Here is a 24,585-nt window from a genome sequence, read left to right as displayed (position 1 = left end):
TTTAAGGGGAAGATGACAGAGACTGACCGCGGCTTACCGATTAGCTATGCGTTCTGACGTGACAAGGTGACTAAAGGTGACTAACGTGACAATTATCAATTACTCAAACCTCCGTACTACGTAGTAAGTGAACTTCGCTGAACGCAGCACGGTAGCCATAGTCGATGTGAGAGCGCGTGCTCGTCACTGGTCGCTCGACCGGATTGCAGAACATTCCAAGTTGCCATTATCAGTAAATGTGATGCCCTCTGCAATCCTCAATGTCTGCTGGCTCCTCGTTCAGCTCGGGTGGACGGCGTTGCATGAACGGTCCGGAATATTTGTTAATACGACATCCGCCGTCCATTTCCTGTGTCAGCCCTACTGTACATACATATAGTATGTCATCACGAAAAACGGCGTGGTGAATTGAAGATTTCTGATTAAATCTTCTCTGGATATGTCGCAAAGTTAGTCAGACCCACGGGAGGAACAGTGGAGTACGGACCTATTTCACCTAGTACCAAAAACCATCGTCTTCATCTTCATATCCGAGCCCTGCAGGCCATGGCGAGCTATCCTCGTGGTTTTCGACTGGAAGCAACGCGTTCACCTCTTCCAGGTTTTTCTTTGAGCGAAGCAACTTCCGAGTTTCTCGATCCAGGTACAACCTCTCGAGAGGGGTTTCGGTTGCCTGTCGGTTATGAATAGCATCCAAAAAAATTGGGATCGCCCTCACGAACAAGTCGTTCAAAAACAGCAGCTTCAATTTTGGCCACCAAATAGGCGTCCCAGGATACCCAAGCGCAAATAATATCGATGAAGGATTGCCAGAGACAAGGGTAAGCGATTGAATGGCCGGAAACCCCAAAATCAAGTTTCCCACATCCTCCGGAATGAGAGAGCAATGCTCCAACGTAAGGCTCTTCACATTGGTAAACTCGATAGGCCGGAAAGACGCAATCTGGCTCATGGCGCAGGATTCGAGCTGCGTCACAGGTAAATTGATCAATAGCGAATGTAAGTCATATTCAGGTCGAGCGCGTATGCGGAGGCAACGAAGATTCGGAATCGAGATCTGTGGTGAACTGATGACTGGTGTTTCAACCCAAAGGTCGTTCAGAGACAGATTTATCACCTCTGGGGTGCTTTGTAAGATGTCTCTAAACTGTTCGAAACTGAGGCCATCCATATGAGAACCGTCAAGATGAAGCGTAGTGAGTCTCGAAAGAGGTGGCTGGAGGTGGCCAGCTATGCCTGTAACACGTAAAAACTGCAGTGCAGGCGCTCCTCCCTGCAATATGTTTGCGCGAACGAGGTCCAGCTGCCTTGTGTCGTAGTCAAAAAGGCGGCAATACGGGATGTGAATGGAAAGGTGTTGGAGAATGGGTGCTTCAAGGGAACCGAAATGATGCAACAATTGCGATACAGGTGAGGAATGGTTGGAAATGGAAAAGGAAAGCCTTTGACACCGATACATCTGTAATCCTAGTAGCTGAAGAAAGGGTTCCAAGTTAATGTTCCCAATCACCTCCATCTTGAGACTAAAGATACAGCTATTCGACCGCGTCAAGTAGGCGTTGAGCCTATCGAGCTCCGTATCCACCTCCGCCTTCGATTTGGCGTTTCTGAACGTCAGAATGACCTGAATCTCTGACCAAAGAAGGGGCGTAGTCGTAGCTACTGCTCGCCATTTGGCACAGACGTGAGAGGCAACGACCTGGAAGGCCTTTGACCGCGGCGTGTCTTCCTGACGCGTTAAGGCAAATATAGAGGTGAGAAGTTCGTCAGGGAGCCTTGAAATGGGGGCGGCTTCGTTGGAAAGCGTTGCGAACTTTAATTGTGCAAGCAGAATCTGTTGTTCGACCTGCTCTACTTCAGTCAGCAGCCTCATCTTCCGTCCTTGAAGTTGTTTAATATGCTCTTCCAGTGGTGCTAGAGAAGCAAAAGCGTCCGCCATTCGGGGAAAGAATCAAGTTTCGAAATAGTGTCTGGTAGTAAGTGCAGGAACCGTGGAACGATGCGTATGGCAGTATGGGAATTTCGGCTAACTTTCTTCGACCCGCACCACCACCATGCACACCCGTGCCGCAAGGTTTTACTTGACAGTGACTTTTAACCTGAAGCCTCAAAAGCCTCAAACACTCTAGACTGTCCAACGTCCAACCCTCAGGCCTCAGTATTCCAACAGTCTGACACGAGGAAGACACGACTGAGTTGACTCTCCTCCGACTACTGTACATAGCCCAAGAAGTTTGCCACGACCGAAAATTTCAAGCGATTCAACAAGGTGGCTGTTCGAACTTTACTTCGGAACTTATTACGTCTACGAAATCAGTTTGTGAGTTTCTTTTTACGTCCCTTGTACAGGATGTATTTACCTGCAGGAGCTGCTCCACTGTGCACCGCCAACATGGAGCCAAATACTTACACACCGAGAGACAAATTACTGCGAAAGGGTCATCAGCCTCTGTGAGGTCGTGATCATGAACATGCTACGGACTGCAATCGGAACAGATCTCTCGGTGTTTGACCCGTCCTCACAAAGGCAAAAGCTTCGGTTCTTTCTCATAATTAATGAGATAGCGGGCTATGTTTCCTGTAAAACGTTGCTCTACATAGCTAGATTTGAATCGTGGAACAATTTGAAACGATCTGCCAGTTTGGCCGGACACAGACACGTGGTGCGAGTGACCTGTGTGGACGAATCAAAGTCCGCCTTTACCTGAGCCTCTCGTCTTCTTTTCTTCCAGCCATTTCCTCTTTCCTTTATCCCAGCGACAGCATCCCTTACTGTCTTTCTTCCCTGGGCTGGCTTTCATTCTAACTTCCATCCCACAGTCATGACAACTCCCCATGTAATCGCTTCTTCTTCGCCTCATCCCTCTCAGTCGAGTACCTCAAATGGAATCGTTGGAAGCCACTACCGGGTAGGAAAGAAAATCGGCGAGGGTTCATTTGGTGTGGTCTTTGAGGGTGTGTATCATTTCTCACACATAATCCAGCCCAGTCGAGTGCAGAGGGGTCAGATTTAAAAGGGCAGAGAGTAGCATGGGCGTCAGGACTCGGGGTGCTTCCTCATATGACTTGCAATGATATCTTTCCATTTGTCGGAGACCACAGTGTTACCACCGCCCGCAATAGCTTCTTCTGTGCGGTGGCGGGTCGAAAGAACTCTTTTGTACTCCAACGGTACCGATTTTGTCTTTCTCTCCTCGGAGCTTGTCTGTATGTTATTTGGTCGTTCTCAACCTAACTATCTTTCGCATGAATAGGTACGAAAATGCTCTCCAACACACCGGTCGCCATCAAATTTGTATGATCCACAGTGGCTCACTTCCTCGTCTAGCTTGTTTCTCACTACCATCTAGGAGCCACGCAAGTCTGATGCCCCCCAGCTCAGAGACGAGTTTCGTTCCTACCGGACACTCAACGGCACTCGTACGTTTTATGCCATATTTTGACACTCCCTCTCAACCTTATTGTTTGTACAGCCGGTGTCCCTCAGGTCCATCACTTTGGTCAAGAAGGCTTGCACAACGTCTTGGTGATAGATTTACTGGGCCCGAATTTAGAAGATCTGTTTGACATGTGCGGTCGTAAATTCAGTATCAAGACCGTCTGTATGGCTGCTAAACAGATGGTAATGTTCATTCGCTCGTCTTCTGTCCCCAACTCCACGCGCCCACGACGATTGATTCATCTTCTCCGAGGTGTTGACGTTTTTTTAAAACCAGGTCACTCGTGTTCAGGCTATTCATGACAAGTCATTAATATACCGTGACATTAAACCCGACAACTTCTTGATTGGTGTACCGGCAAGTAAGAACGCCAATACCATACACATAATAGGTGAGGCGTAGTCTGTCTCTGCGATGCCATGAGACACTCAACTTTCACTTGCAGATTTTGGGATGGCAAAACACTACCGCGATCCGAAAACTAAGATTCACATTCCTTACCGAGAACGCAAATCCCTATCCGGAACCGCTCGCTACATGTCGATCAACACGCACTTAGGCCGCGAACAGTCACGACGTGACGATCTGGAATCTCTGGGACACGTTTTTATGTACTTTCTGAGGGGTGGATTACCGTGGCAAGGACTACGAGCGGCTACCAACAAGCAAAAATACGAAAAGATCGGAGAGAAGAAGCAAACTACGCCGATCGTTGAGCTTTGTGAAGGATTCCCCGGTGAGTAATCTTCCACATTGGCCATCCTTAATGTTTGAACTGCAAGCTGATCAACCCTTGAACATGTTACCAGAGGAGTTCGCTATCTACATGAACTATGTCCGGAAACTTGGCTTTGAAGAAACCCCCGACTATGATTTCCTTCGGGAGCTCTTTTCAAAGGTACTCAAGACTCTCGATGAACCAGAAGACGGCGTGTTTGATTGGATGCTTCTCAATGGTGGTAAGGGATGGGAGGCTTCCAATGTAAGGCTATCTACACTGGCCCTCGATCACCCTCTCACTACACACTCTTTAGACATCCTCGAAGACGCTGGCGCAGGCCCATGCCAATGCTACTTCACCACATGGACATCGTGAGCATCGACGCGAGCGTGAGCATGGTGGTCGTCACCGCAGCTCTCGCCAACAGACACAGGAAAACGGTCTAAATACCTCAGGCATTGTCGCTTCTCCTGTTACCGCTCATGTCAAAAGTAGTCGCAGACCTGGCGGAGAACGAGTCGCCTCTAATCGTGATCTCACCAGTGTCCAACCGCTTGTTCCTACCAGTCGTCGGGCGTCTCAACAGCGGGATGCGAATGGTTTGACCGGCGTCAACCTCACAGCGCCTCATCCGTATGCGACTGCACCGAGTGCGAACGGGTTTCGAAACTCCACCAATGTATATCCCCGCAGCTCACCCAACCCCGCCAACGGGTTGGCTAACAATAGTGGATTGCCGAATGGTTCGGAAACGTTCCTGTTTCAGCCCAAGGCGGCCACAAACTCTGGAGATGTTACGACCGGCGGCACAGGTCCACGAGAACTCCATGGAACTGCAGGCGCAGGTGGAATGCAAATGAAAAGAGTAGGCGAACAGGATGAAGATGTACACGGCCGGGGTAGAGGAGGTTTCTGGGCAGCCTTCTGCTGTCGAGCATAGTGTTCATGCCGGAGTAGGCCACTACTGGGCGGTGGCTCCTGTTATACGGTTTCTTCTTATGTTCATGATGCTTCACTGGGTGAGATATCTCTCATCTAGTAAACTTTAGGACAGACACTGACGATGATTCCCAGATTTCACGTAGATTACGACCACATATCATCGTCGCAGTTCATATTCGCTCTACCCTCGATCACGATCTCTTCCCGCCTTCTTCCTTAACCTCTCATTCTTTATCGGCTGCCCTCATATCCTCGCGCTGTCTGTTATCGCGTTCACATTGTAATTTCACTTTCCACGCACATACTCGTACAATACCATTTACTCTCCACCAAGTGAGAACTTTCGTGCAAGGACATTAGTCCGCTTTCTATTATCCTTTCACTCTTTATCAGTGTATTATTTAGCACGCCTAATCGCAATGAGTTTATCGTACATATCCATCTATAATGTGACAGAAAGCTTCTGCTCGAACGTGTGCTGGTCATCGTGGGTATTTACTAATTCGCGCGTTTCCGCGCCTCGCGGTCCTCACAACGTTTCTTCATACTTCCTGAATCCGGAAAATACTGTCATATCTAATTCAAAATCATCATCATGCAGTCCCTATCTTCACCTTCGCCTACCGTCAGTGAAGGTCTTGCTCGAGCTGCAGACGCACTTCAAATCATGCAAAATTCTGGCGAATTGGCCCCTGTGGTCACAATATCGGAAGCAGTCTCACCGAATATTCCACCTGCTCTGTTCGGTGCTGGGGGTCCTATGTGAGTAGTACTAGAATCGCGACAGCGGATCAACTGAAAAAAAACTCTTGAATAAAAACAGGCTGAAAAAATTCGATGTCGAATCAACGATGACCAGCCGAAAAGGTTCAACAGCACCCACACCTCCACCTGCCGTCAAGGGAATCGGAAAGAAGGGTCTGTTTAGCGGCATACGAAAATAATGAACTATTGCACTCACCCATACGGCCGGTCTTACAGTCGCGAAACCTGATTATTCGGAATCCAAGATCGTAGTTGCCATGGTCAGCTCTTATCACAGTCGATCGGGGATTGTAAACATACGCTACTCTCCTCTAGGTCGGCCTGCCTGCTCGAGGAAAATCCTATCTCAGTAACAAACTTATGATCTATCTCAATGTATCTACCCATCTCTCGGCATTCCGAAGTATGGATCGCTAATCTCGTCTAGTGGCTCGAATACGACGTCACGGTACCATTCCTTCCCAACCACTTAATCTTCTCACAATCGTCGTTCCAAGGTTTTCAATGTTGGCCAACTAAGACGGTCGAAAGCACGTCAAAAGGCGCAACAGTATGTCAACGATGCTGTTTCGTTCAAAGCTAAGCTCTCAGCTATAACTGCCAGGCTTGGGATCAAAGAAGACCATACGGCCTCTTTCTTCAGCCACGAGAACGTTGAAGCGACACAGAGTCGCGATAGTCTGGCCCAGGAGAGTTTAGAGACGCTGATCCAATGGCTTAAAGATGGAGGCAATGTCGGGATACACGGTACGTTCCACTTACCTTCATTTATTCAACGATGAAGTAACTTTTTCTTTTGTGCAAGATGCCACGAACAGTACGAGAAGCAGACGGTCCGTCCGCTTTCCCCCGAGTTACCTTATTTTCTTTCGTTGAGCCGGCCGTAAAACTTAGAGCCAAGATTGAGGCCCGCATAGCCCAAGAAAAAGGAATGTCCTTGATTTTCCTTGAATCTATCTGCGACGATCCAGCCGTGATCGCTGCCAATGTTGCATTGAAAGTAAGCCAAGGTGACCCGGACTATAAAGACATGTCCCGTGAGGACGCGAAACGCGATTTCCTCCGACGTATCAAGGAATATGAGAAGATATACGAAACCATTACTGAACCGCACCTCTCTTATGTCCGAATCGTGAATGTTGGTGAAGAAGTGACTTTGTCCAGGATACACGGGTACCTCTCCAGTCGGATCGCGTATTATTTGATGAATCTCCATATCAAACCCAGGAGTATTTACCTGTCGCGGGTGAGTAGTGATCCGTTCGCTATTTGGGAGGAGTGTTTATATTATTTTATCAGCACGGCGAAAGTCAATACAATGTCGAAGGTAAGATTGGTGGGGACTCTTTGCTTTCACCTCGCGGTATGCAGTATGCCAAGGCGTTACCGGCTCTTGTCACTGAATCTGTGGGGGATCAAACACTAACTGTATGTCCTCATCGTTCATGATCGAATGACTACTTAGACCCCATTGTTTTCAGGTCTGGACTTCAACACTGAAACGAACCATTCAAACCGCTCAATACCTTCCCTACACCAAGCTCACTTGGAAGTCACTAGACGAACTAGATGCAGGCGTGTGTGATGGAATGACCTATGAAGAAATTGAGGTATACCTCTCAACAGAGCCATCCCATTGCAATAGCTCATAAACCGTGGTAGAAACAATACCCAGACGATTTTGCCAATCGGGATGATGACAAGTTTAACTACCGGTACCGAGGCGGCGAGTCGTACAGAGATGTAGTTATCCGACTCGAACCGGTCATTATGGAACTCGAGCGTCAGGAGAACATCTTGATCGTTGGCCATCAGGTTGATCTAGAACCTTCTTTTAACGATTTGTATTCACTGACCCTCATATGATCCATAGGCTATTCTACGGTGTCTGTGAGTGCTTCAAGTTTGCGTGAAAATCCCGTAAGAGATCCAGGCCCTAATATGAACCATTCGTGGTAGGTACGCATATTTCCACAGCTTCCCTCAAGCAGACCTCCCATACATCAAAATACCATTACACACCGTGATCAAGCTGACACCTAGGGCTTACGGTTGTGATGAAGCACGGTACCGTCCTGTCCAAGCTTTGCAGCTCTTGTTTTCTCTCACATGATCTACTACAGATTTGCTCTCCCAATTGAAGCTGTTGACACGCACCGTCCGAAGCCTGGGACTGCAGACAAACCTTCAGAGTCTTCGAATACGACCCAGAGGAAATACTTTGCAGAGCATGAACAGCCGAGGATGCATGCTCCGGTTCCTAAAAAAGACATTTAGGGCATCCGTCCCCGGCCATGGCATTCACATTTTTAATACATTTTCAAAGCCGTTACTCAGTGGCGTCCCTGTCTACCCTCGTCTACCTCAACTCCGGACTTGCATCGCTATCAATCATGGTTGCTTGTTTACAATGTACATATTAGCGATTTACTCAACTTGTCCCAAAAAGTTCTGGCCAAACCAAGAGACCCAGACTGAACTACACTATTGTTCAAATTTAAATACAATGTGAACCCGAAATCCCCACCGTGATCCTAGGAATCGATAGATCTTCTTCCGTCGGCCATCAATTAAGACGCTTATTCCGGTCGCATGGTGGAATGAATTACAAGGTACTCCCGCTGACATGTTGAGAATTGAGAGAGAGAGAGCTCAAAGTGAAGCAAATTGCATTGACTCTAGCCAGAGTACTTTTCTATGAGACCATTCCTCAAGGGCCCACTTGTTGGTTCAGCCTCGCGTCAGAAGAGTCGTCTCATTCTCGAATCGTCCCATTTCTGAATAAAATAAAATAAGAACGATGCATCGCTTCGAAGGTCGCAAATAACGTTTCCAGCTCGCACTTGGCATCTACTTAGAATGGTCAAATACACAAATATCCAAAAAAGGAAGTGCCGCGACGGTCAGACGACCCCAATATTCCCACCCTTGACTTGTTTATAAAGTTCCTGTAGCTTAGGGATGCCTGGATTCAAACCCGCCAACTCGTCTCCTACTGCAGAATGCCCTTCCTACGAACAGTCCTCATCCAATCTCGAGCTGTAGCCAGGACCTTACCAGCTGCTACGCGTAGTATCCATACCGCTCCCGTCCGCACTTTCTCTCCGCGTGGTGCTTATACACCGTTCGCCGTCCTCGGAGCATCCCAGCACATCACTACTTACAGTGCCACCAATAGCGCTTCCTACGATCACCACATTGATCATTCTATCCCCGCTGCCGCCCTCTACGTTGTTTCTCCAGTTCAAGGCGAGGAATACCAGGTTCCGAGGGGTGCATTCTCCGCTTCTGCTCCCTACTTTACCTCAGAGGCCAACACCCCCATTGCCAAACCACGATTCAGATCCAAAATCTCTTCCTTTGCTCACCCGCTCTCTGGAAGGAATTGAGACTAGTTGGGAGGCAGTTATAATGTTTATGCTATCACCTTTTAGAAGTGAGCGTTTTTCACTTCGTGGGTTCGGAAGCTTTTGTGGCTGACGCGTTCCCTTTTTTCAGGTAATATATTGTACCATTATGGTTTGATCCCTTTCAAGAACTGCCTGGAAGGGGTTGTGGGGAGAAGTTTTTATTTTCGGGTCCGCATTACCCTCTTCGTTTTAGATGTATATAGATTCCATGGTCCCACTGCCATCGAACTGCAATCGATTTCTGCTCTAAACCCATTGATTGATCTCACGGCGCAGACTTTTCGACGGACCCTTCGAACAATGCGCGCGCGTGTCCGTTTCTAGGTCACATCTGAGTATTGCTACGCCTTGCGCTCTAACGTCTACACCTTCTCCTGGAGCAATTCTATACGTCACGTTTCCCTGAGAGGCTCGAGAACCCTCAGTTTGGCCGAAACTATTTATGTGTGCCAACTTTCCTTGTAGCTTTTCTCAGGCGGGACATAATTTCGGAGGCAATATCCCAGCGGGCCAGTTATCTTTCTCTGAGCTCTGCCTCGACACCGTCGAGCTCAAACGCGAGCGCCAACGAAGATCCTACAGTAAGTAGATACGGAGGCGTTCTCTCGGGAATTTCCGAGTGGTGGGAACCGTGAGAAAACGCGAACAATGGTAGTGAAACGCGTCCGACTCCGACTTCGTGTCTTTCTAGATCTCTTTCACGATAACCATGACCACTCAATCTGGGTCTATAACGGGTACACCTCAGTGCTGTTATATCCTTGCTAGCCCACTGACCAATGGAAATACTCTTTCAGATGACCTTAAATCTCAAAGTGCTACGAGTGCCACTGGCTCTTCAAAGCCACTGTTGAACGATATCGCCCCCGAGGATGCTTCAGAGATCGTCAAAGCTATGAAAAAGGCGAAAGACATGTTTCTCACAAATAAGCCTCCTGCAGATCCTCTCCTTGAAAGTATTCTTAGCCGTACCATCGAGGTTGACCGCACGAGGCCCACTCAACCCCTCACTCATTCTACATTCGATACTTCTCGCCGTCGTATATTTCGCTTCTGGCCACGCGATCCAGATGGTCCTGTACTTCGATACTCTAGCGAAGGCAAACGCGCACCGAATGGCACTCATTTGTGGGGGTCCACCCTTTACGATTTCTATCACACCAACCGTATGCCCTTCAATAGCCATTCCGTGACGATCACTACCGGAAGTAGGATGGCAGAATGGTGTAAAGAAATCAAAGAGTTGGATTATGCTGCACAGGAAATCGATTGGGCTGAAAACAGGGAAGAAGAGCCGAAGAAGAGAGAAGCCGCCAATGTTGCAGACGTCCACGAGGCAACAGTGGATTTTAAACTGACTTTTACGCGCTGGGGAAAGGGCGAGATCGAGAAATCCAAAGCGGAAGGTAGGAAAGACGATGATGTCGAGGTAAGTCTGAACTGAGTCTATATACGCTCGTGTTCTCCCTAATTCTTGGTCTTCAGAATTATAGAACGCCCTTTCATCCTTCGAGTTATCCGCCACCTTATCCAACCCCACCTTTTGTGACTGGCGTCATTCCTCGACTTGAAAGCACGGTTCCGATCCATCTCTTACCTGAAAAGCTAGTCGTACATGATCCCGACCTTGTACTTTGCAGGCCATCTGACAAAAAAAGGTCAACCGATCCTTGGCCTTTCGACTCGTCTAACCTCTCGAGTCCCAAGGGCTACAAAACTCAAATCTACAAACTCGCTCTCCAATCTGATACACTCGAACGGATCGCCAAAACGCGTGAATCAGTCAAGGCTGCAGTCAACACTGACCCGATTCCTATATTTTACGTCTACCCCGCTTCGGAGAATTGCAAAACGCGCGATCCCATTTTTGAAATCACTATTCCAGCCCCTCCTCCTCCTCCTACGCATACACCTGAGGCCCACCTGTTTTTAACGCGCTCTCCGGAGAAGAGGAAAGGAGTCGGGAATCACTCAGTCGTTTTTGAGGCGGAATGGGAAGTTCCTAGGGAGTGGTTCGTCAAACCAAGGATCTGTGTGGGATGTATAATGGAACGAGCAGAAGCCGTGAGAGATAAGTGGGTTGCTGCGGAAGAGGAGCGTATCCAGAACAAAGAGACTGTTCAAAACACCGATATCGAGATGGCTTCTCCTACAAGTGACAGGGATTCTCGTGAGGTGAAAATGGACGACGGCAACACGTCCCCACCCGCCGAAGACGTTGTCCTTCCAAACTCCAAGCGAGCTTCGATATCTTTTCCTCGCTCGAGAGTTAAGCTATGGGACCGCGTACCCGAGAAGGTCGACATCCTCCCTGTTGAGAATCATCCTTCTGACGAAGAAGAGCGTGCAAACCCTCACCTTACCAATAACCACGAGGTCAGCGATTCCGAGCTCGAACCTCAAGCTCAAGGACAGGCGTTTCAACAATGGAAAGAAGTTCAGGACGCTAAACAGCGCGTCAACTCCGACACAGTGGGAACAGATGGCAAGCGCCCGTTTATTGGAAACGTTTCCGTCCGACGTGAAACATACGAATCATCAGCTTTCACCATGTCCTTGAAGACTGTTGAGGAGATGCGCCTTCAGCACGAGAAGCTTGCAAAGGCAAAGAGAGGAGACGGACATGATCCGTGGGAGAAGTATCGCGAAGACAATGCGAGTAAGGGAACGCCGACGACAAATACAGCTGAACAACAACCCGCCTCAGGAGTTGACAATTTTCCTGAATCGATCCCAGTCCCCATCGTCGTCTACACTGGTACCATGCATACGATCCATATCTCCTCAGTTCCTTGGCTTCTTCCAGGTGATCCTCCATGCAAGGAACATGGTATACAAGATCTGCATTCACCTTCCGATGCCACAGATAAAAACGAGTCGGACGGATTCTTCCCTCTCGTCCCATGTTCTGCCTTACCTCCGTTTATCCGCCCCAATACTCGTCTTCCTCCTACGATGCGCGTAACCGTCTCAGCGAAAGTCAGCATTCCAGGAGACCGCCACCTCGTTTCTGAAGCCAGGAACTACCAACAATTCGACCCAAGCTTCAACGAACATTGGACTGGCTACACTGTAGCAAAACCTCTTCTCGAACCCACCCCTTGTGGAGCCTTAGTCCCTGGTTTTTATGGTTACTACAATCGAGAAGGGGAAGGTTCAGGAGAAGTGGCGGCTGATGACCCCAACTACGTTTCTGAACAGAGGTACTTCAGTCCACTCCTCCTCCTAGAAGACTGCGGAGACCCAATTGAAGTCGACACCCTAAACCTCGATAACCGATACGAATGCTCTGCTCTTCTTCTCCGTTTCCACGATCTCGGATGGACCCATGGGTCCTTCGCACCCCGCAATCTCCTGATGCGTCGTGGTGATCATGAAGAATATCCCATGATGAGGTCCAACAAGGACAAGAGATTCAGGCTGATCGATTTTGGTCGTTCGACGTATCTTGAAAATATCTCAAAGGACGACGCGGAGGAGAGGGATCGGTGGGATTCGAGAAGGTTTCAGGAGAAGAATGAAATTTGGAAAACTTTGGAGTTGCCGACTCCAATGTAAGTGAGGTGTCTCTCTTTTTCATGTAATTCGTTGTAAACTGCTGTCGAGTTGTTCGTTAGGGTGATTTTTTTTTCACTGCCGTGTTTTCCTAGTCCTCTGGCATGTAGCTTTCTTGATCGTGTACTACTACGGTATCCAATAATCGCTTTGTTGTGTTGTTTGTCTTCGTACTTTGTTGCTTAGCAGCCCAGATTGTGAGGTGGAGGAGCTGTTTTCCGAACACCACTGGCCCTCGAAGTCGCTGTGGTTGTTTAAAGCGAAGTTTTTTACTTGACACCACGGGCAGTCACGTTACACGCGGTGGGGTTCACTCCATTGGTTTGTTTATTTATATATTTATAAATATAAATAACTTACAATATATAATCTCGAATTTTCGATCGCAGATGCATCATGTCTCAGTCTCCAACCCCCATGTACAGACCAGCGGTACTTCGTTTCATCAACATCTGCAAGACCACCCGATGGGAAATAGCACTTCTTTTCTACGTAGCCATCTACACCATCCTGTTCTTTCGGTATTGTCGACCACTCTACATCACCAACTGGCCAGAAGGCCTATTTGATGTCTACCTGGAGTTCTTGCACCTCATGTGCAGTCTATACGGTGCAATCTGTAGGGGCGATGAGGAAGCATTAGTTATGCTCATCATGAAGACGCTCAACCTCTATCGTGCGTGTTTCGTTCCAAGGTCCTGTATGCTAATGGCAGCTCATTCTTGTTTTTTTTTTGCAAGTCATCGTCCTTCGTTACTTCAGAATTTGCACTGAGCCACACTACACCCAGTTTCCAGAAATCCTTTGTGTCCCCCCAATGGCCTCGTTTGCTACCGCGGTATTGCCGTACATCTTCCTACCGTCCAATCGCTACAACAGGCAGCTGGAGGACGGAGATGAAGAGGAGCATCTCAATAAACTCCCATGATAGCTATGGCAGTCCTTCTTTCATACTAGGATGGTGCGAGGGAAGAAGTTGGGTAGTGGCCGAATTGTTGTCGAAAGTTGACATGATGAATTTAATGTGCCTTCTTGTTTTGTCCCTAGCACGGCCGCACAATACGTTCGTTTATCTTAGATTCATTTTCCGCCGTCGATGATGTCAAGAATCATTAACATTGTAGCCCGGTTTGCTCTTCACACACTGCCTTCTCTTCCCCCTATATAAAATGTCACGAACACGATGCGGCCTCACTACGAACCAAAACCTTCATGTCTCAAAACACAGAAGCCCGATTATTTATTCAGAGAGTTTAAGCTCTCCCGAAAGGCGCTGGCGTTTCTCTTGACGACGTCCTTCAACCTTCTCTCGATGATGAAGCTGAACTTTGAAAGCTCTTTGCTACAGACAGGCAAAACCCACGTTTGAATGACAAATATGTCGGTCTTGTCGACGTTTTTGACGCTCCAGAATATATTAAAACTGTCAGAGCTCGAGTTGTAAAGGGTGAAGAAGATTTGACTGCCAAATATGTTATGCCTCTCCCCGAAACAGAAAGGAAGAAAGAAGGCGAGCTATGTATGGTGCCTAACTTGGAGGAGTTCAAGAAGAACTGGTCTATTTTCACTGAGGGATCCCTTTCTCAGCTATCAGATTGGAACAACGTCGTGGCTGCTGGGGGGTCAGTCCTAGGCTCTAGCATGTCTTTCGCTGCTTCCAGAGTCTGTCAAAGCTTCCAAGAGGTCAATCAGAAAATACTATCATTCCATGGCCTATCCTATTACTTCAGATGTCGATATCTTTCTCTATGGCATTACTCCTGAACAGGCGCGTTGTCAACTGTTCTTGTAGCTCGCCGTCATAGACACTAATCTATGTCCCTAGGCCGAGATCAAGATTATGGAGATTTATGAAGCTGTCAGAGATTCGGTTCCCTGGGATGTGACGTGTGTTCATACAAAACATACTGTATCCATTCATTGTATGCTCCTACACCCTCCTTTATGTCCTCCACTCAAAAACTTAACCTTTCCGTAGCTCAATACCCCTACCGATCTGTCCAAATTGTCCTATGGTTTGATATCGATGCAGCGTGTTTTGCATTTGATGGTGCGCTTTCTGCTTCTTGTTCTACTCGAGCCTGCTTCCTGAACATTCTGCTGTAGGTACCCATGTTTGGGGTAATCCTCGCGCTGTCATTTCTATGATGAGACAATGTAATACAGTTGACATGACTCGCCGATCTCCTTCATACGAAGTCCGACTCATCAAGTATTTGTCTCGTGGATTCGAAGTTTACGTCCCCAGTCTCAAGCGTGCAGACATCGATCCAACCGTGAGTATGCCTATCGTAGCTAACATTTTGTCAACACTTACACTCTTCAGATCTATGAACGGTCTATCATGAGAGTCGAAGGGTTGGCTCGACTTCTCGCTTTCGAGTCTCTCAAAACTTCTGATAGCCGTGATCAGTTCTTGGAAACGCGTCGAAACCTCCATGGCTGTCCTAAAGTGTTCAACGCTCACTACCATTGACGAAAGAAGCAACTCAAAGGTGACCTAAAGGCCAACATGATTATCGGTGGCCTGGAAATGAATGATTATGATATTATATCGTTGCATATTCCTTACAGTCCTGGATGGGATGTGCGAAGGATTGAAAAACTTGTTTATCAGACCATGGGCTACTTTTTTTAAAACCACGTCTCTAGATTCGCATTAATGAGATTTGGTTCTTTCAGGATCTCGGTGGGTTTTTAATTCTGCTGAAGGTTAATTCTATCTGACCAAGTTCTTCGAAAGCCCCATTTAATCCCAAGAACAAAGATCGCCGACTCCACCGTCATCCGGCCTTTTTTGGTATGGCGGAGGAATGTCTTGGAGACTGTTACGAGGTCCGTGGGATTTACCATTGTCCTCAGCTGCTATGTTGACTGGTCTACAGTTCTGCCCCGATCCAGTTGACGAGGACGAGCTGAAGCTTCAAAAGGAAGAAGATGAGCAATATGTTCATGGGCGCATTTCATGGGTTTTCTCGCCTTTAATCCACATATGAAGGATCCAACAACTGAACGTCCTTCCTCTGAGGATGACTGGAGCTCAGATGATAATGGGGTGGTGTCTATGAATGAAGACGCTGAAGAAGATATTGACGAAAATACAGATGAAGAAGTGAGCGGAGATGAAAGCGACAGCGACGATGCCTCCAAGAAAGGCAACAATGAGCCACTGCAGACTCCCAATCCCGGTAAATTTCTCGATGAAAAGGAAGACAAACCGGACGTCTTTGATATCAATGCTGCCGATTGGGACTTTGCATTCACTCCTCTCGACTACGCTATTCTTTTCGCCTCTATGCCGGTCATTGATGTGTTGCTCGATGAACCGGATATCGACCTCTCTATTGGTACCAAAGCCAAGTACCACGGCGCTCCTACTATTCACCCACTCACTCTCACTATGTATCACGAGGACGAAAACGAAGCGGTAATGGGCGAAGTATACCACTCAAGAGTCAACCTAATATCAGAGCTACGGAAGTAGCACCAACACCAAATCAACCCAAAACTAGTAAACCTCCGTGTAAAGTCTATCAATAACTCTACACACCAGGAAAGATTGCAAGGGTGGACTGCTTGGCAAAGGTTATGCACAAGATCACAGTCTCAGTATCGTATGAAGGTCTTATGAAGTCAATGTGTAACTGCAAGTGTAAAACACCACAGCTACGGGGATTCTAGGGTTTGTAGGGGCTCTGTTTATTGTCCAGTGGACTAAGTGGGACTGTGAATTCCGTCTACGGTAAGACTAATTCGAACGATTGGAGACTATTGCCCTCGACGGACACGAATGCTAAGACCCTCGACGGATCACAAAACAGTAATCAAGACCTCGGCGGCCTATGGATGGATAGTTCTCTAGTTTTGACCTCAATGGTCTCGTATGGTTCAAATCAAATCTTATCGTTTCACTGCACAAAGACAGGGCAAATCTCTCTATTGGTGTCAAGAGCAGTTACTCACAGGCAACCCACTCAGGACTTTCCTACGCACGGGTAGTACTTTTTTTTTATCTATGGATACATGAGCTGCTTTTATACTACTTCTACGCTAGCTTTGTAATCCTATCTCTACTTGTTCTATCTCTAAAAATAATGCACTGTAGCTACGAATCCATGCGAAGTCTTATCGCTAGGGGCTGCTACATGTGCAGAACCTTGTCTACGGAGCTTTTCCGTATTCGAATCATACGTTTTGGACCAATCTGGACCGTCCTTCATTCTTGTTTCAGCATGTAGAATGGACCTACATAGGCGTACCATATGGTATTTCCTGCCTACGGACCTTATCCTGCATTTCGACGTTATCAAATCATATGGACTTTGTGTGTCCAAGTGGTTCCAGCATATGGATCCAGAGTTCCGAATCGCCATAGCACATGAACAGCGTGGACTCCGAGATCCGTTGTTCATTCCTGCCTGGTTCCTAGGTGCTCTATCTGTGATCTGTGATCTGTATCATGTCTTTTTGTCTTTTCCTCAAATCGGGACTCGATCTACGGTCATATCAAATTTCTCCTAGTCTGTGTGGTCCAATGTCCGATTTCTTGTCAACTAAATCCCCCGTAGAAGTAGGTACTCCTAGTATGAAGGTCTTTTGACTTTGTTAAGTTCTGCTACGAACGGTTCTGTGAAGACTACAAGTCTTCTAATAGTACAATCCCTTGATATGCCAGTGCATAGTAGAATGTAGAGAGTAGAACTCGGTGAATTACCGCTTAAGTCCTCTGCTCATAGTGTTCTACAGGTTTCGAACGGTCATACAGTTTTCTGACACGATCTACGGCTCTCTCTAACTGGTCTAGCTGCGCCTACGGCACATTCTACTAGCGGCACTAGCTTTAACTAGCAATTCGGGCTCACTCTAGTTCTTAATACGATAAATATCGCTCCGTAGCACTGTTTAAAGTGCAAAAAGAACCGTGTAGCATAGTCAACTAAGTCGCATTAGCGGCGAAGATCATCGAATGTCTGGTGATGGCAGGAGCTTCATGCTCCCTGGCGGACGATGAGCTCGTAACTCTCTTTGTCAAATTGATTCAAGCCAACAAAACCCAACTTGTGTTGGCATTATTACGAGTTGACCCTAAGGCCATTTCTGTCATCAATTTCCCTTATGTGAGTGGCTATAGCTATATGACAGACATCATCTTCCCAGTCGTCTGCACTATCTCAAATGAAAATTATGCAATGCTTGCTGCATTGGTGGCTTATGGAGCCAAGATTGCTTTTGATGAGGATGTGACGGAGGCGCTGAACATGAGGTGCGTATTGATCGCCATCAATTGGAAGGTTCAAAAACTTATGTTGACTGTTGTGAACCAGCAATCAATGAAGCTACTTCCCTACTCCAGAAAATCGTGTTGATCTGGCCATCCAGCCCATCGAGGTGGCTCTGGCAACGCATTCCAACACTGTTCACCTTCTCATTTCATTGGGTGCTACACTGGACATTGGTACAAGGCAGGCTCTTCAGGCTCTCTGAAGGTTCGGCGGTAAGGACAGCAAGAGGAGTCTTCTGGAGTGGGTTCAATTTGCCATCCAGGAGGTAAATTCTTCTCTTGAGAAGTTGGACTCACAGTCGGAGAAAATAGAGGAGCTGAAGAAGGACGAGAAACTGTCACCGTGGAAAGCTTACTGTCTTGACCACTTGCAGAGCCTCAAACCGCGAAAGGAGATCACGGAGCTCCAGAAGGAGCAGAATGAGGAACAACGTCGCATCTGGAAGAATCTCAAAGTTTATTTTACAGATGTGGAACGGTTGCTAGTTTCCCGGAATGCAAAGACATACAAGGAGATGTATCCGAACGATATGGACGCACCCGACCTTCAGGGGTTTCTTTCTTTGTTGCCAGTGGCAGTCCCCCCTCCTCAGGCTCCTGGTAAAACCGAACCCATCAAATATGAGCTCATGTCTGAGCACAGTTGGAACGGCCGGGAAACCTGGTTCCTCAGCATCAAGCAAACAAGTATGATGAACTCTTCGAAGCCTGCCTCCAGGAAGACAATACAACAATACAGCACTTATGTGTACCAGCTGCTGAAGGCGATGTCGGAAAGCCCGCCCTCCAAATCACTGTGAGGGTTGCAAACCCAAGCCTGGATTTATATACTCAGACAGGTGATTTCATTTGGAATGACGATGTTCATCTTCACTCAAGGTACTCCCAGGTCTGACACCTCTGGCAGTGGCAGTTGCTAATCGTCACTGGGAGACTGCGTGACTTATCTTCACTATATCAGCTGCTCAATATCATCCAGAGGGAAAAGGAACGAAGTTCAGAATCAATCCAGGTATCTTGATTTCTACAGTGCCATCTCGCTCATAGATTTAATTGCCATGTTTAGCTGGATTCCATGATGACTCTGATGATGAGGGCTCTGATACCGATTTGGAAGCATCAGATGAAACTATCGATGGAGCCCCGATTGACTTCAAAGACGTTGCGAAACATTCTGCAAAAGTACAATCACAAGTCCCTCCATCCAGAATGCTCCACAACACCAGTGTATATTGGCGAAGAACAGACAGCACCTTGAGTCAGGCAAGCAATCTGATCATGGCAGTGATCGAGCAAAATGACGTCCATGGCTTTGGGAATGTCTTAAGCTTATACAAACTTTCGGACCCACCCGTAAAGATAGCCAACCATGACCTGGACAACTTTCTCACCACTATACTCAGGAGGGATGATGCTGACCTTTTGGACGAATAGATCAAGAAGACAGCACGGGGAGTGCATGTGAAGACAGCGAAAGATGGTCAGGAGGAAGAGGGGGAAACACACGCTATGAACAATAGAAATAAGGCGTATTATGGTTTGAATGTTCATGGAAAGAAGTGGAAGGACTTGGCAAGGAAAAACGATCCTAATGCCAACCAGGAAGAGCCGTTAGTCAAACCTCCCCTGGTATGGCACGCTGCTGTCGTTGGAGCATCACGCATTGTGGACTACCTCAAGTCCGACCGACCATTGGAAGCATATCGATACTACGCAATGTGTAACAGTGATCAGTTGGCTATATCCCTTCGTCGTACTACCAACCTTGAAAAGGTATTGCCACACCGCCCCCCTCGGCAATCCTGTCTCAGAAGTTAGCTATAGTGAAGGAAATGTTCGCTCATGATTCCAAACTCATGTTGTTAGCTTCGAAAGAAAAGTAAGTGAGAGAATCCTGGTGAATTCTGACCTCAGTTTGATGTTCCCAACATTTGGCAGTATTAAGTTCATTGGATACAACCTATTGATGGTGGCAGTTCATCATGGTTGTACGACTAAGATGATTGACTGTCCACCCCCCAACGGCCTGTCTCCTGTCCAGACGGACATCACATGAAGGTGGGTGTGTCCTGTGTTGCTCGAAGGGGTTCGTGTCTAACGGTTTGTTAGCTGGAATATCTACCACATCCTTGCAAGGAAGGAAGGGGACTTCCTCTTGTTCGAACATTTCTTGAAGAAGTTACCCCAAGAGACTAGCCTGGCCCTGCTCATGCAGCAATCGAAAGGTCAACTTTATACAGTAAGGACCTGCACACTTGATTTTTGTTCACTTATACCTAATGTTTGTTTAGCCATTGCATATGGCAGTGGAGAATGGCCGCACAGATTTTGTCCAAGCGATCATTGAATTCGACAAGGCCAGTCTGCTCATGCGAAACATCAAAGGGTCCCTTCCTAGTATACATACATACCGCTGTTGCAAATGGATACAGTGAAACGACAAAAATGCTTGTACAGGCATTACCGGAGGCATTGTATTTTGAGAACGGCGTGGGCAACACTCCTTTGGAGATTGCCACCGCGAAATTCCTACTTTCACATATCCAAGAACTGAAGGCTCAGGTCAATATGCTGAATAACTACTACGTTTTGTCTACTCTTCCCACATGTGAGGTGGAAAAACTCGAAGATCAGATCCCAAAGCTACGCAAAACAATTGCAATATTGATTGAGGATAAGAAACTTACGAAGGATTCGACGCCTGAAACAGAATTTTCAGCATTTGCCAGATATATGGAGACTCAGATTGCGAGCGCGAAACCCGAGTACGAAGCCAAGAAAAAGCACGCGGAAGAAAAGGCAAACAAGGCAAAGCGAGAGGAGGAAGAGGGGAAGAAGAAAGCCGGAGAAGAGGGTTCGTACAAAGGGTTCCGCACCCAGGAGAACTCTGACGCCAAGAAAATGTTCAAGTATGTGAAGCAGGCCGTTGGTGCCAATCCTGGGACTGAAGGCTGGTTCTGTTAAGCAATAGACTCAGTGCGTAAACGACAACTAATATTCAATATAAACTACCTGTTAAGCAATAGACTAAAGAAGAGAATAAGTAAAAAGAAAATGAGTAACAGAAACTATGGGGCTCACCTCAGTGCATAAACGACAACTGAGGTGACCCCGAGAAATCAGAAAGTATATAAGCGAGATCGTAGACGGAAGTAAACGATAAATAGGAGTGTGTACTAGGAGTGTAGAATGGAGACGACGGCAACCACTAGCTGGACAGTACGAAGTACTATTTCAACACTCCCCCTACTTCGTACTGTCCAGTCCTAAAAGACCAACGAGTTTCCGGTGTTGTGGGCCACCTAATGGTTTCGTGAATATATCTGCAACATTCTGACCTGTATTGACGTCGACTAAAACCACCTGTCCTCTCGAGATCTTCTCCCTAACATGGTGATGGCGTAAATCAATGTGTTTGACAAGGCCATGGTGCTTCGAGTGCTCGGTTAGGCTCTGAGAACCTTCGTTATCGCTATGCAAAGCAATAGGACCATCCACCTCCATCCCAATTTCTTTCAGCCATGAGGCCATCCATACCGCCTGTTGGCTTGCCCTAGCCAGTGCGATATATTCGGCTTCAACTGTTGATAACGCAACTGAAGCTTGGCGCGTTGAACCCCATGAAACTGGTGCACCTGCCATGAAAAAGACGTGACCAGAAGTCGACCTTTTTGAATCTCTACAACCTCCCCAGTCTGCATCCACCCACCCAACAGGCTTCAGATTCCCCTCTCTTTTATACCGAATTTCATAGTCCAATGTCCCTTTAATATATTCTGCAACATGGACTAAAGCATTCCAATGCGACTTCCCCGGGTTCACTTGAAATCTTGCCAACAGATTGACCACAAATGAAATATCAGGTCTCGTGCAGATCTGTCCCCATTGGATAGAACCCAGTAGCTCTCTATAAGGTTTGTTGGCCATGAACTGTCGCTCGTCAGACAGCAATGAATTTGGAGATTCAACCAGTATGATATTTGATGGCAGTGGTGTGACTCTGGGCTTGTTGTTCGATAGACGGAAGTGCTCCAGCATCCATTCAAAGTAGGCCTTTTGTGAAAGAGAAATGCTCCCATCCACCAAGCTCTGCTCTATCACCACTCCAAGTAAAATTCCCCCCCCTGGCTCTGTAACTTCCCAATGTTTCGCCAACTCATCCTTGGCCCTCTGTTTTCCGTCCCCAGTCGTAGAGCCCCCAAATACGTCGTCTGTATATGTATTTGTGATCGTGAACTCTCCGTTAACATCCCGGACTCGTACGCATGGGTCTGCACGCGATTGGTAATAACCAAGTTCATTGTAAGTTTCGCCTAGTGTCTTGTACCAGTTATACGTGCCCTGTTTCGTACCATATAGGGTTTTCTTCAGCTTGCAAACCAGGTTCTTCTTCCCAGCTACTTCAAAACCTGCTGGCTGTCGCATGTAAACGTCATGCTCGATAGGACTATTGAGGTATGCTCCTTTGAAATCAATTTGGAAGGTCTTGAGGCCCAACATGACCGCTAATGGGCGAAGTATACCACTCAAGAGTCAACCTAATATCAGAGCTACGGGAGTAGCACCAACACCAAATCAACCCAAAAACTAGTAAACCTCCGTGTAAAGTCTATCAATAACTCTACACACCAGGAAAGATTGCAAGGGTGGACTGCTTGGCAAAGGTTACGCACAAGATCACAGTCTCAGTACCGTATGAAGTTCTTATGAAATCAATGTGTAACTGCAAGTGTAAAAACACCACAGCTACGGGGATTCTAGGGTTTGTAGGGGCTCTGTTTATTGTCCAGTGGACTAAGTGGGACTGTGAATTCCGTCTACGGTAAGACTAATTCGAACGATTGGAGACTATTGCCCTCGACGGACACGAATGCTAAGACCCTCGACGGATCACAAAACAGTAATCAAGACCTCGGCGGCCTACAGACGGATAGTTCTCTAGTTTTGACCTCGACGGTCTCGTATAGTTCAAATCAAATCTTATCGTTTCACTGCACAAAGACAGGGCAAATCTCTCTATTGGTGTCAAGAGCAGTTACTCACAGGCAACCCACTCAGGACTTTCCTACGCACGGGTAGTACTTTTTTTTAATCTATGGATACATGAGCTACTTTTATACTACTTCTACGCTAGCTTTGTAATCCTATCTCTACTTGTTCTATCTCTAAAAATAATGCACCGTAGCTACAAATCCATGCGGAGTCTTATCGCTAGGGACTGCTACATGTGCAGAATCTTGTCTACGGAGCTTTTCCGTATTCGAATCATATGCTTTGGACCAATCTGGACCGTTCTTCATTTTTGTTTCAGCATGTAGAATGGACCTACATAGGCGTACCATATGGTATTTCCTGCCTACGGACCTTATCCTGCATTTCGACATTATCAAATCATATGGACTTTGTGTGTCCAAGTAGTTCCAGCATATGGATCCAGAGTTCTGAATCGCCATAGCACATGAACAGCATGGACTCCGAGATCTGTTGTTCATTCCTGCTTGGTTCCTAGGTACTCTATCTGTGATCTGGGATCTGTATCATGTCTTTTTGTCTTTTCCTCAGATCGGGACTCGATCTACGGTCATATCAAATTTCTCCTAGTCTGTGTGGTCCAATGTCCGATTTCTTGTCAACTAAATCCCCCGTAGAAGTAGGTACTCCTAGTATGAAGGTCTTTTGACTTTGTTAAGTTCTGCTACAAACGGTTCTGTGAAGACTACAAGTCTTCTAATAGTACAATCCCTTGATATGCCAGTGCATAGTAGAATGTAGAGAGTAGAACTCGGTGAATTACCGCTTAAGTCCTCTGCTCATAGTGTTCTACAGGTTTCGAACGGTCATACAGTTTTCTGACACGATCTACGGCTCTCTCTAACTGGTCTAGCTGCGCCGACGGCACATCCTACTAGCGGCACTAGCTTTAACTAGCAATTCGGGCTCACTCTAGTTCTTAATACGATAAATATCGCTCCGTAGCACTGTTCTAAAGTGCAAAAAGAACCTTGTAGCATAGTCAACTAAGTCGCATTACCGCAATGGCAACCGTCATACGTACGGATTCCATCCTTACCACTGCCCCATAGGTTTTATCGTAATCCACTCCAAAAACCTGTTTAAATCCTTGCGCGACCCATCTTGCCTTTCTCTTCACGACCTCACCCTTTGTGTTCCATTTTATTGCATAAACCCATCTTCCCCCTATCACTTTCGCTTCTGGTGGAAGCTCTACCAGTTTCCAACAACCCTTCTCAATCAGCATATTGATCTCTGCCTTCATCGGCGGTCTCCATAGATGTGGGAATTTCATTGCATGTGCATAGTTTGATGGGATCCAGTGTTCGCTATTGACTGACACGAACGCCCAAGGGCTGTTGACAATAAGGAGATGAGTTCGCTTGGTGTCGGTGTTGCTGCCCGGTTGTACGGTACACCTTGACGCGGTTGACTCGTATCGGTTGCCCAATCAGACCC

The 24,585-nt window shown here is 47.0% G+C and overlaps 11 protein-coding genes across 12 annotated transcripts; 10 read left to right on the top strand and 1 right to left on the bottom strand.

Annotated features, from left to right (window-relative positions):
• Nucleotides 1-85: 85 nt before the first annotated feature.
• On the bottom strand, nt 86-2,491 carry E1B28_011535 (uncharacterized protein). Its single transcript, XM_043156585.1, has 3 exons — nt 2,361-2,491; nt 488-2,305; nt 86-433 (listed from the first exon to the last, which is right to left on the bottom strand). The coding sequence occupies exon 2, from the start codon at nt 1,937-1,939 to the stop codon at nt 497-499; it is 1,443 nt and encodes a 480-aa protein (XP_043006372.1). The 5' UTR covers nt 1,940-2,305; nt 2,361-2,491; the 3' UTR covers nt 86-433; nt 488-496.
• A 207-nt stretch (nt 2,492-2,698) lies between these two features.
• On the top strand, nt 2,699-5,571 carry E1B28_011534 (uncharacterized protein). 2 transcript variants are annotated; one of them, XM_043156583.1, is made up of 9 exons: nt 2,699-2,955; nt 3,255-3,295; nt 3,351-3,420; nt 3,474-3,622; nt 3,717-3,831; nt 3,886-4,176; nt 4,250-4,422; nt 4,475-5,180; nt 5,236-5,571. In XM_043156583.1, the coding sequence occupies exons 1-8, from the start codon at nt 2,823-2,825 to the stop codon at nt 5,099-5,101; spliced, it is 1,599 nt and encodes a 532-aa protein (XP_043006370.1). In that variant the 5' UTR covers nt 2,699-2,822; the 3' UTR covers nt 5,102-5,180; nt 5,236-5,571. The 2 variants fall into 2 exon arrangements, with proteins under 2 accessions (XP_043006370.1, XP_043006371.1); XM_043156584.1 differs by having other exon boundaries at nt 2,699-3,420; nt 3,474-3,831.
• A 57-nt stretch (nt 5,572-5,628) lies between these two features.
• Nucleotides 5,629-8,380, top strand: E1B28_011533 (uncharacterized protein). Its single transcript, XM_043156582.1, has 15 exons — nt 5,629-5,865; nt 5,927-6,021; nt 6,085-6,128; nt 6,184-6,243; nt 6,296-6,316; nt 6,366-6,418; nt 6,473-6,615; nt 6,674-6,701; nt 6,763-7,114; nt 7,168-7,296; nt 7,350-7,478; nt 7,531-7,683; nt 7,742-7,758; nt 7,828-7,935; nt 7,992-8,380. Exons 1-15 carry the CDS (start codon nt 5,699-5,701, stop codon nt 8,143-8,145), a joined length of 1,653 nt encoding a protein of 550 aa, XP_043006369.1. The 5' UTR covers nt 5,629-5,698; the 3' UTR covers nt 8,146-8,380.
• Nucleotides 8,381-8,846: 466 nt separating this feature from the next.
• Nucleotides 8,847-9,533, top strand: E1B28_011532 (uncharacterized protein). Its single transcript, XM_043156581.1, has 2 exons — nt 8,847-9,304; nt 9,367-9,533. Exon 1 carries the CDS (start codon nt 8,871-8,873, stop codon nt 9,255-9,257), a length of 387 nt encoding a protein of 128 aa, XP_043006368.1. The 5' UTR covers nt 8,847-8,870; the 3' UTR covers nt 9,258-9,304; nt 9,367-9,533.
• Nucleotides 9,534-9,942: 409 nt separating this feature from the next.
• E1B28_011531 (uncharacterized protein) lies at nt 9,943-13,093 on the top strand. Its single transcript, XM_043156580.1, has 3 exons — nt 9,943-10,015; nt 10,076-10,707; nt 10,764-13,093. The coding sequence occupies exons 1-3, from the start codon at nt 9,988-9,990 to the stop codon at nt 12,834-12,836; spliced, it is 2,733 nt and encodes a 910-aa protein (XP_043006367.1). The 5' UTR covers nt 9,943-9,987; the 3' UTR covers nt 12,837-13,093.
• A 142-nt stretch (nt 13,094-13,235) lies between these two features.
• On the top strand, nt 13,236-14,188 carry E1B28_011530 (uncharacterized protein). Its single transcript, XM_043156579.1, has 2 exons — nt 13,236-13,509; nt 13,574-14,188. The coding sequence occupies exons 1-2, from the start codon at nt 13,251-13,253 to the stop codon at nt 13,759-13,761; spliced, it is 447 nt and encodes a 148-aa protein (XP_043006366.1). The 5' UTR covers nt 13,236-13,250; the 3' UTR covers nt 13,762-14,188.
• Nucleotides 14,189-14,581: 393 nt separating this feature from the next.
• Nucleotides 14,582-15,309, top strand: E1B28_011529 (uncharacterized protein; the record flags this gene model as incomplete). Its single annotated transcript, XM_043156578.1, has 5 exons — nt 14,582-14,608; nt 14,659-14,755; nt 14,812-14,883; nt 14,940-15,109; nt 15,160-15,309. The coding sequence occupies 5 exons, from the start codon at nt 14,582-14,584 to the stop codon at nt 15,307-15,309; spliced, it is 516 nt and encodes a 171-aa protein (XP_043006365.1).
• A 36-nt stretch (nt 15,310-15,345) lies between these two features.
• On the top strand, nt 15,346-16,317 carry E1B28_011528 (uncharacterized protein; the record flags this gene model as incomplete). The annotated part of the gene is made up of 5 exons (XM_043156577.1): nt 15,346-15,420; nt 15,486-15,522; nt 15,577-15,668; nt 15,719-15,781; nt 15,832-16,317. 5 exons carry the CDS (start codon nt 15,346-15,348, stop codon nt 16,315-16,317), a joined length of 753 nt encoding a protein of 250 aa, XP_043006364.1.
• A 1,492-nt stretch (nt 16,318-17,809) lies between these two features.
• On the top strand, nt 17,810-18,914 carry E1B28_011527 (uncharacterized protein; the record flags this gene model as incomplete). Its single annotated transcript, XM_043156576.1, has 2 exons — nt 17,810-18,096; nt 18,320-18,914. The coding sequence occupies 2 exons, from the start codon at nt 17,810-17,812 to the stop codon at nt 18,912-18,914; spliced, it is 882 nt and encodes a 293-aa protein (XP_043006363.1).
• Nucleotides 18,915-19,623: 709 nt separating this feature from the next.
• E1B28_011526 (uncharacterized protein) lies at nt 19,624-19,932 on the top strand (the record flags this gene model as incomplete). The annotated part of the gene is made up of 1 exon (XM_043156575.1): nt 19,624-19,932. The coding sequence occupies one exon, from the start codon at nt 19,624-19,626 to the stop codon at nt 19,930-19,932; it is 309 nt and encodes a 102-aa protein (XP_043006362.1).
• Nucleotides 19,933-20,559: 627 nt separating this feature from the next.
• E1B28_011525 (uncharacterized protein) lies at nt 20,560-21,078 on the top strand (the record flags this gene model as incomplete). The annotated part of the gene is made up of 1 exon (XM_043156574.1): nt 20,560-21,078. One exon carries the CDS (start codon nt 20,560-20,562, stop codon nt 21,076-21,078), a length of 519 nt encoding a protein of 172 aa, XP_043006361.1.
• Between the last annotated feature and the right edge of the window lie 3,507 nt (nt 21,079-24,585).

The sequence above is a fragment of the Marasmius oreades genome, chromosome 7 (genome assembly GCF_018924745.1).
Source record: "Marasmius oreades isolate 03SP1 chromosome 7, whole genome shotgun sequence".
Classification (NCBI taxonomy): domain Eukaryota; kingdom Fungi; phylum Basidiomycota; class Agaricomycetes; order Agaricales; family Marasmiaceae; genus Marasmius; species Marasmius oreades.
The sequence above is the reverse complement of the archived record's forward strand: the minus strand, read 5'-3'. Positions and strand labels throughout refer to the sequence as shown.

Coding starts and splice junctions, on each gene's coding strand:
- E1B28_011535 (XM_043156585.1), bottom strand. CDS start 1,939: ATGGCGGACGCTTTTGCTTCTCTAGCACCACTGGAAGAGCATATTAAA.
- E1B28_011534 (XM_043156583.1), top strand. CDS start 2,823: ATGACAACTCCCCATGTAATCGCTTCTTCTTCGCCTCATCCCTCTCAG. Junction 3,421..3,473: donor CCGGACACTCAACGGCACTC/GTACGTTTTATG, acceptor TTGTTTGTACAG/CCGGTGTCCCTCAGGTCCAT. Junction 4,423..4,474: donor AGGGATGGGAGGCTTCCAAT/GTAAGGCTATCT, acceptor CACACTCTTTAG/ACATCCTCGAAGACGCTGGC.
- E1B28_011533 (XM_043156582.1), top strand. CDS start 5,699: ATGCAGTCCCTATCTTCACCTTCGCCTACCGTCAGTGAAGGTCTTGCT. Junction 6,129..6,183: donor CCAAGATCGTAGTTGCCATG/GTCAGCTCTTAT, acceptor ACTCTCCTCTAG/GTCGGCCTGCCTGCTCGAGG. Junction 7,936..7,991: donor TACGGTTGTGATGAAGCACG/GTACCGTCCTGT, acceptor GATCTACTACAG/ATTTGCTCTCCCAATTGAAG.
- E1B28_011532 (XM_043156581.1), top strand. CDS start 8,871: ATGCCCTTCCTACGAACAGTCCTCATCCAATCTCGAGCTGTAGCCAGG.
- E1B28_011531 (XM_043156580.1), top strand. CDS start 9,988: ATGACCACTCAATCTGGGTCTATAACGG. Junction 10,016..10,075: donor TCAATCTGGGTCTATAACGG/GTACACCTCAGT, acceptor ATACTCTTTCAG/ATGACCTTAAATCTCAAAGT. Junction 10,708..10,763: donor GGAAAGACGATGATGTCGAG/GTAAGTCTGAAC, acceptor CTTGGTCTTCAG/AATTATAGAACGCCCTTTCA.
- E1B28_011530 (XM_043156579.1), top strand. CDS start 13,251: ATGTACAGACCAGCGGTACTTCGTTTCATCAACATCTGCAAGACCACC. Junction 13,510..13,573: donor GAAGACGCTCAACCTCTATC/GTGCGTGTTTCG, acceptor TTTTTTTGCAAG/TCATCGTCCTTCGTTACTTC.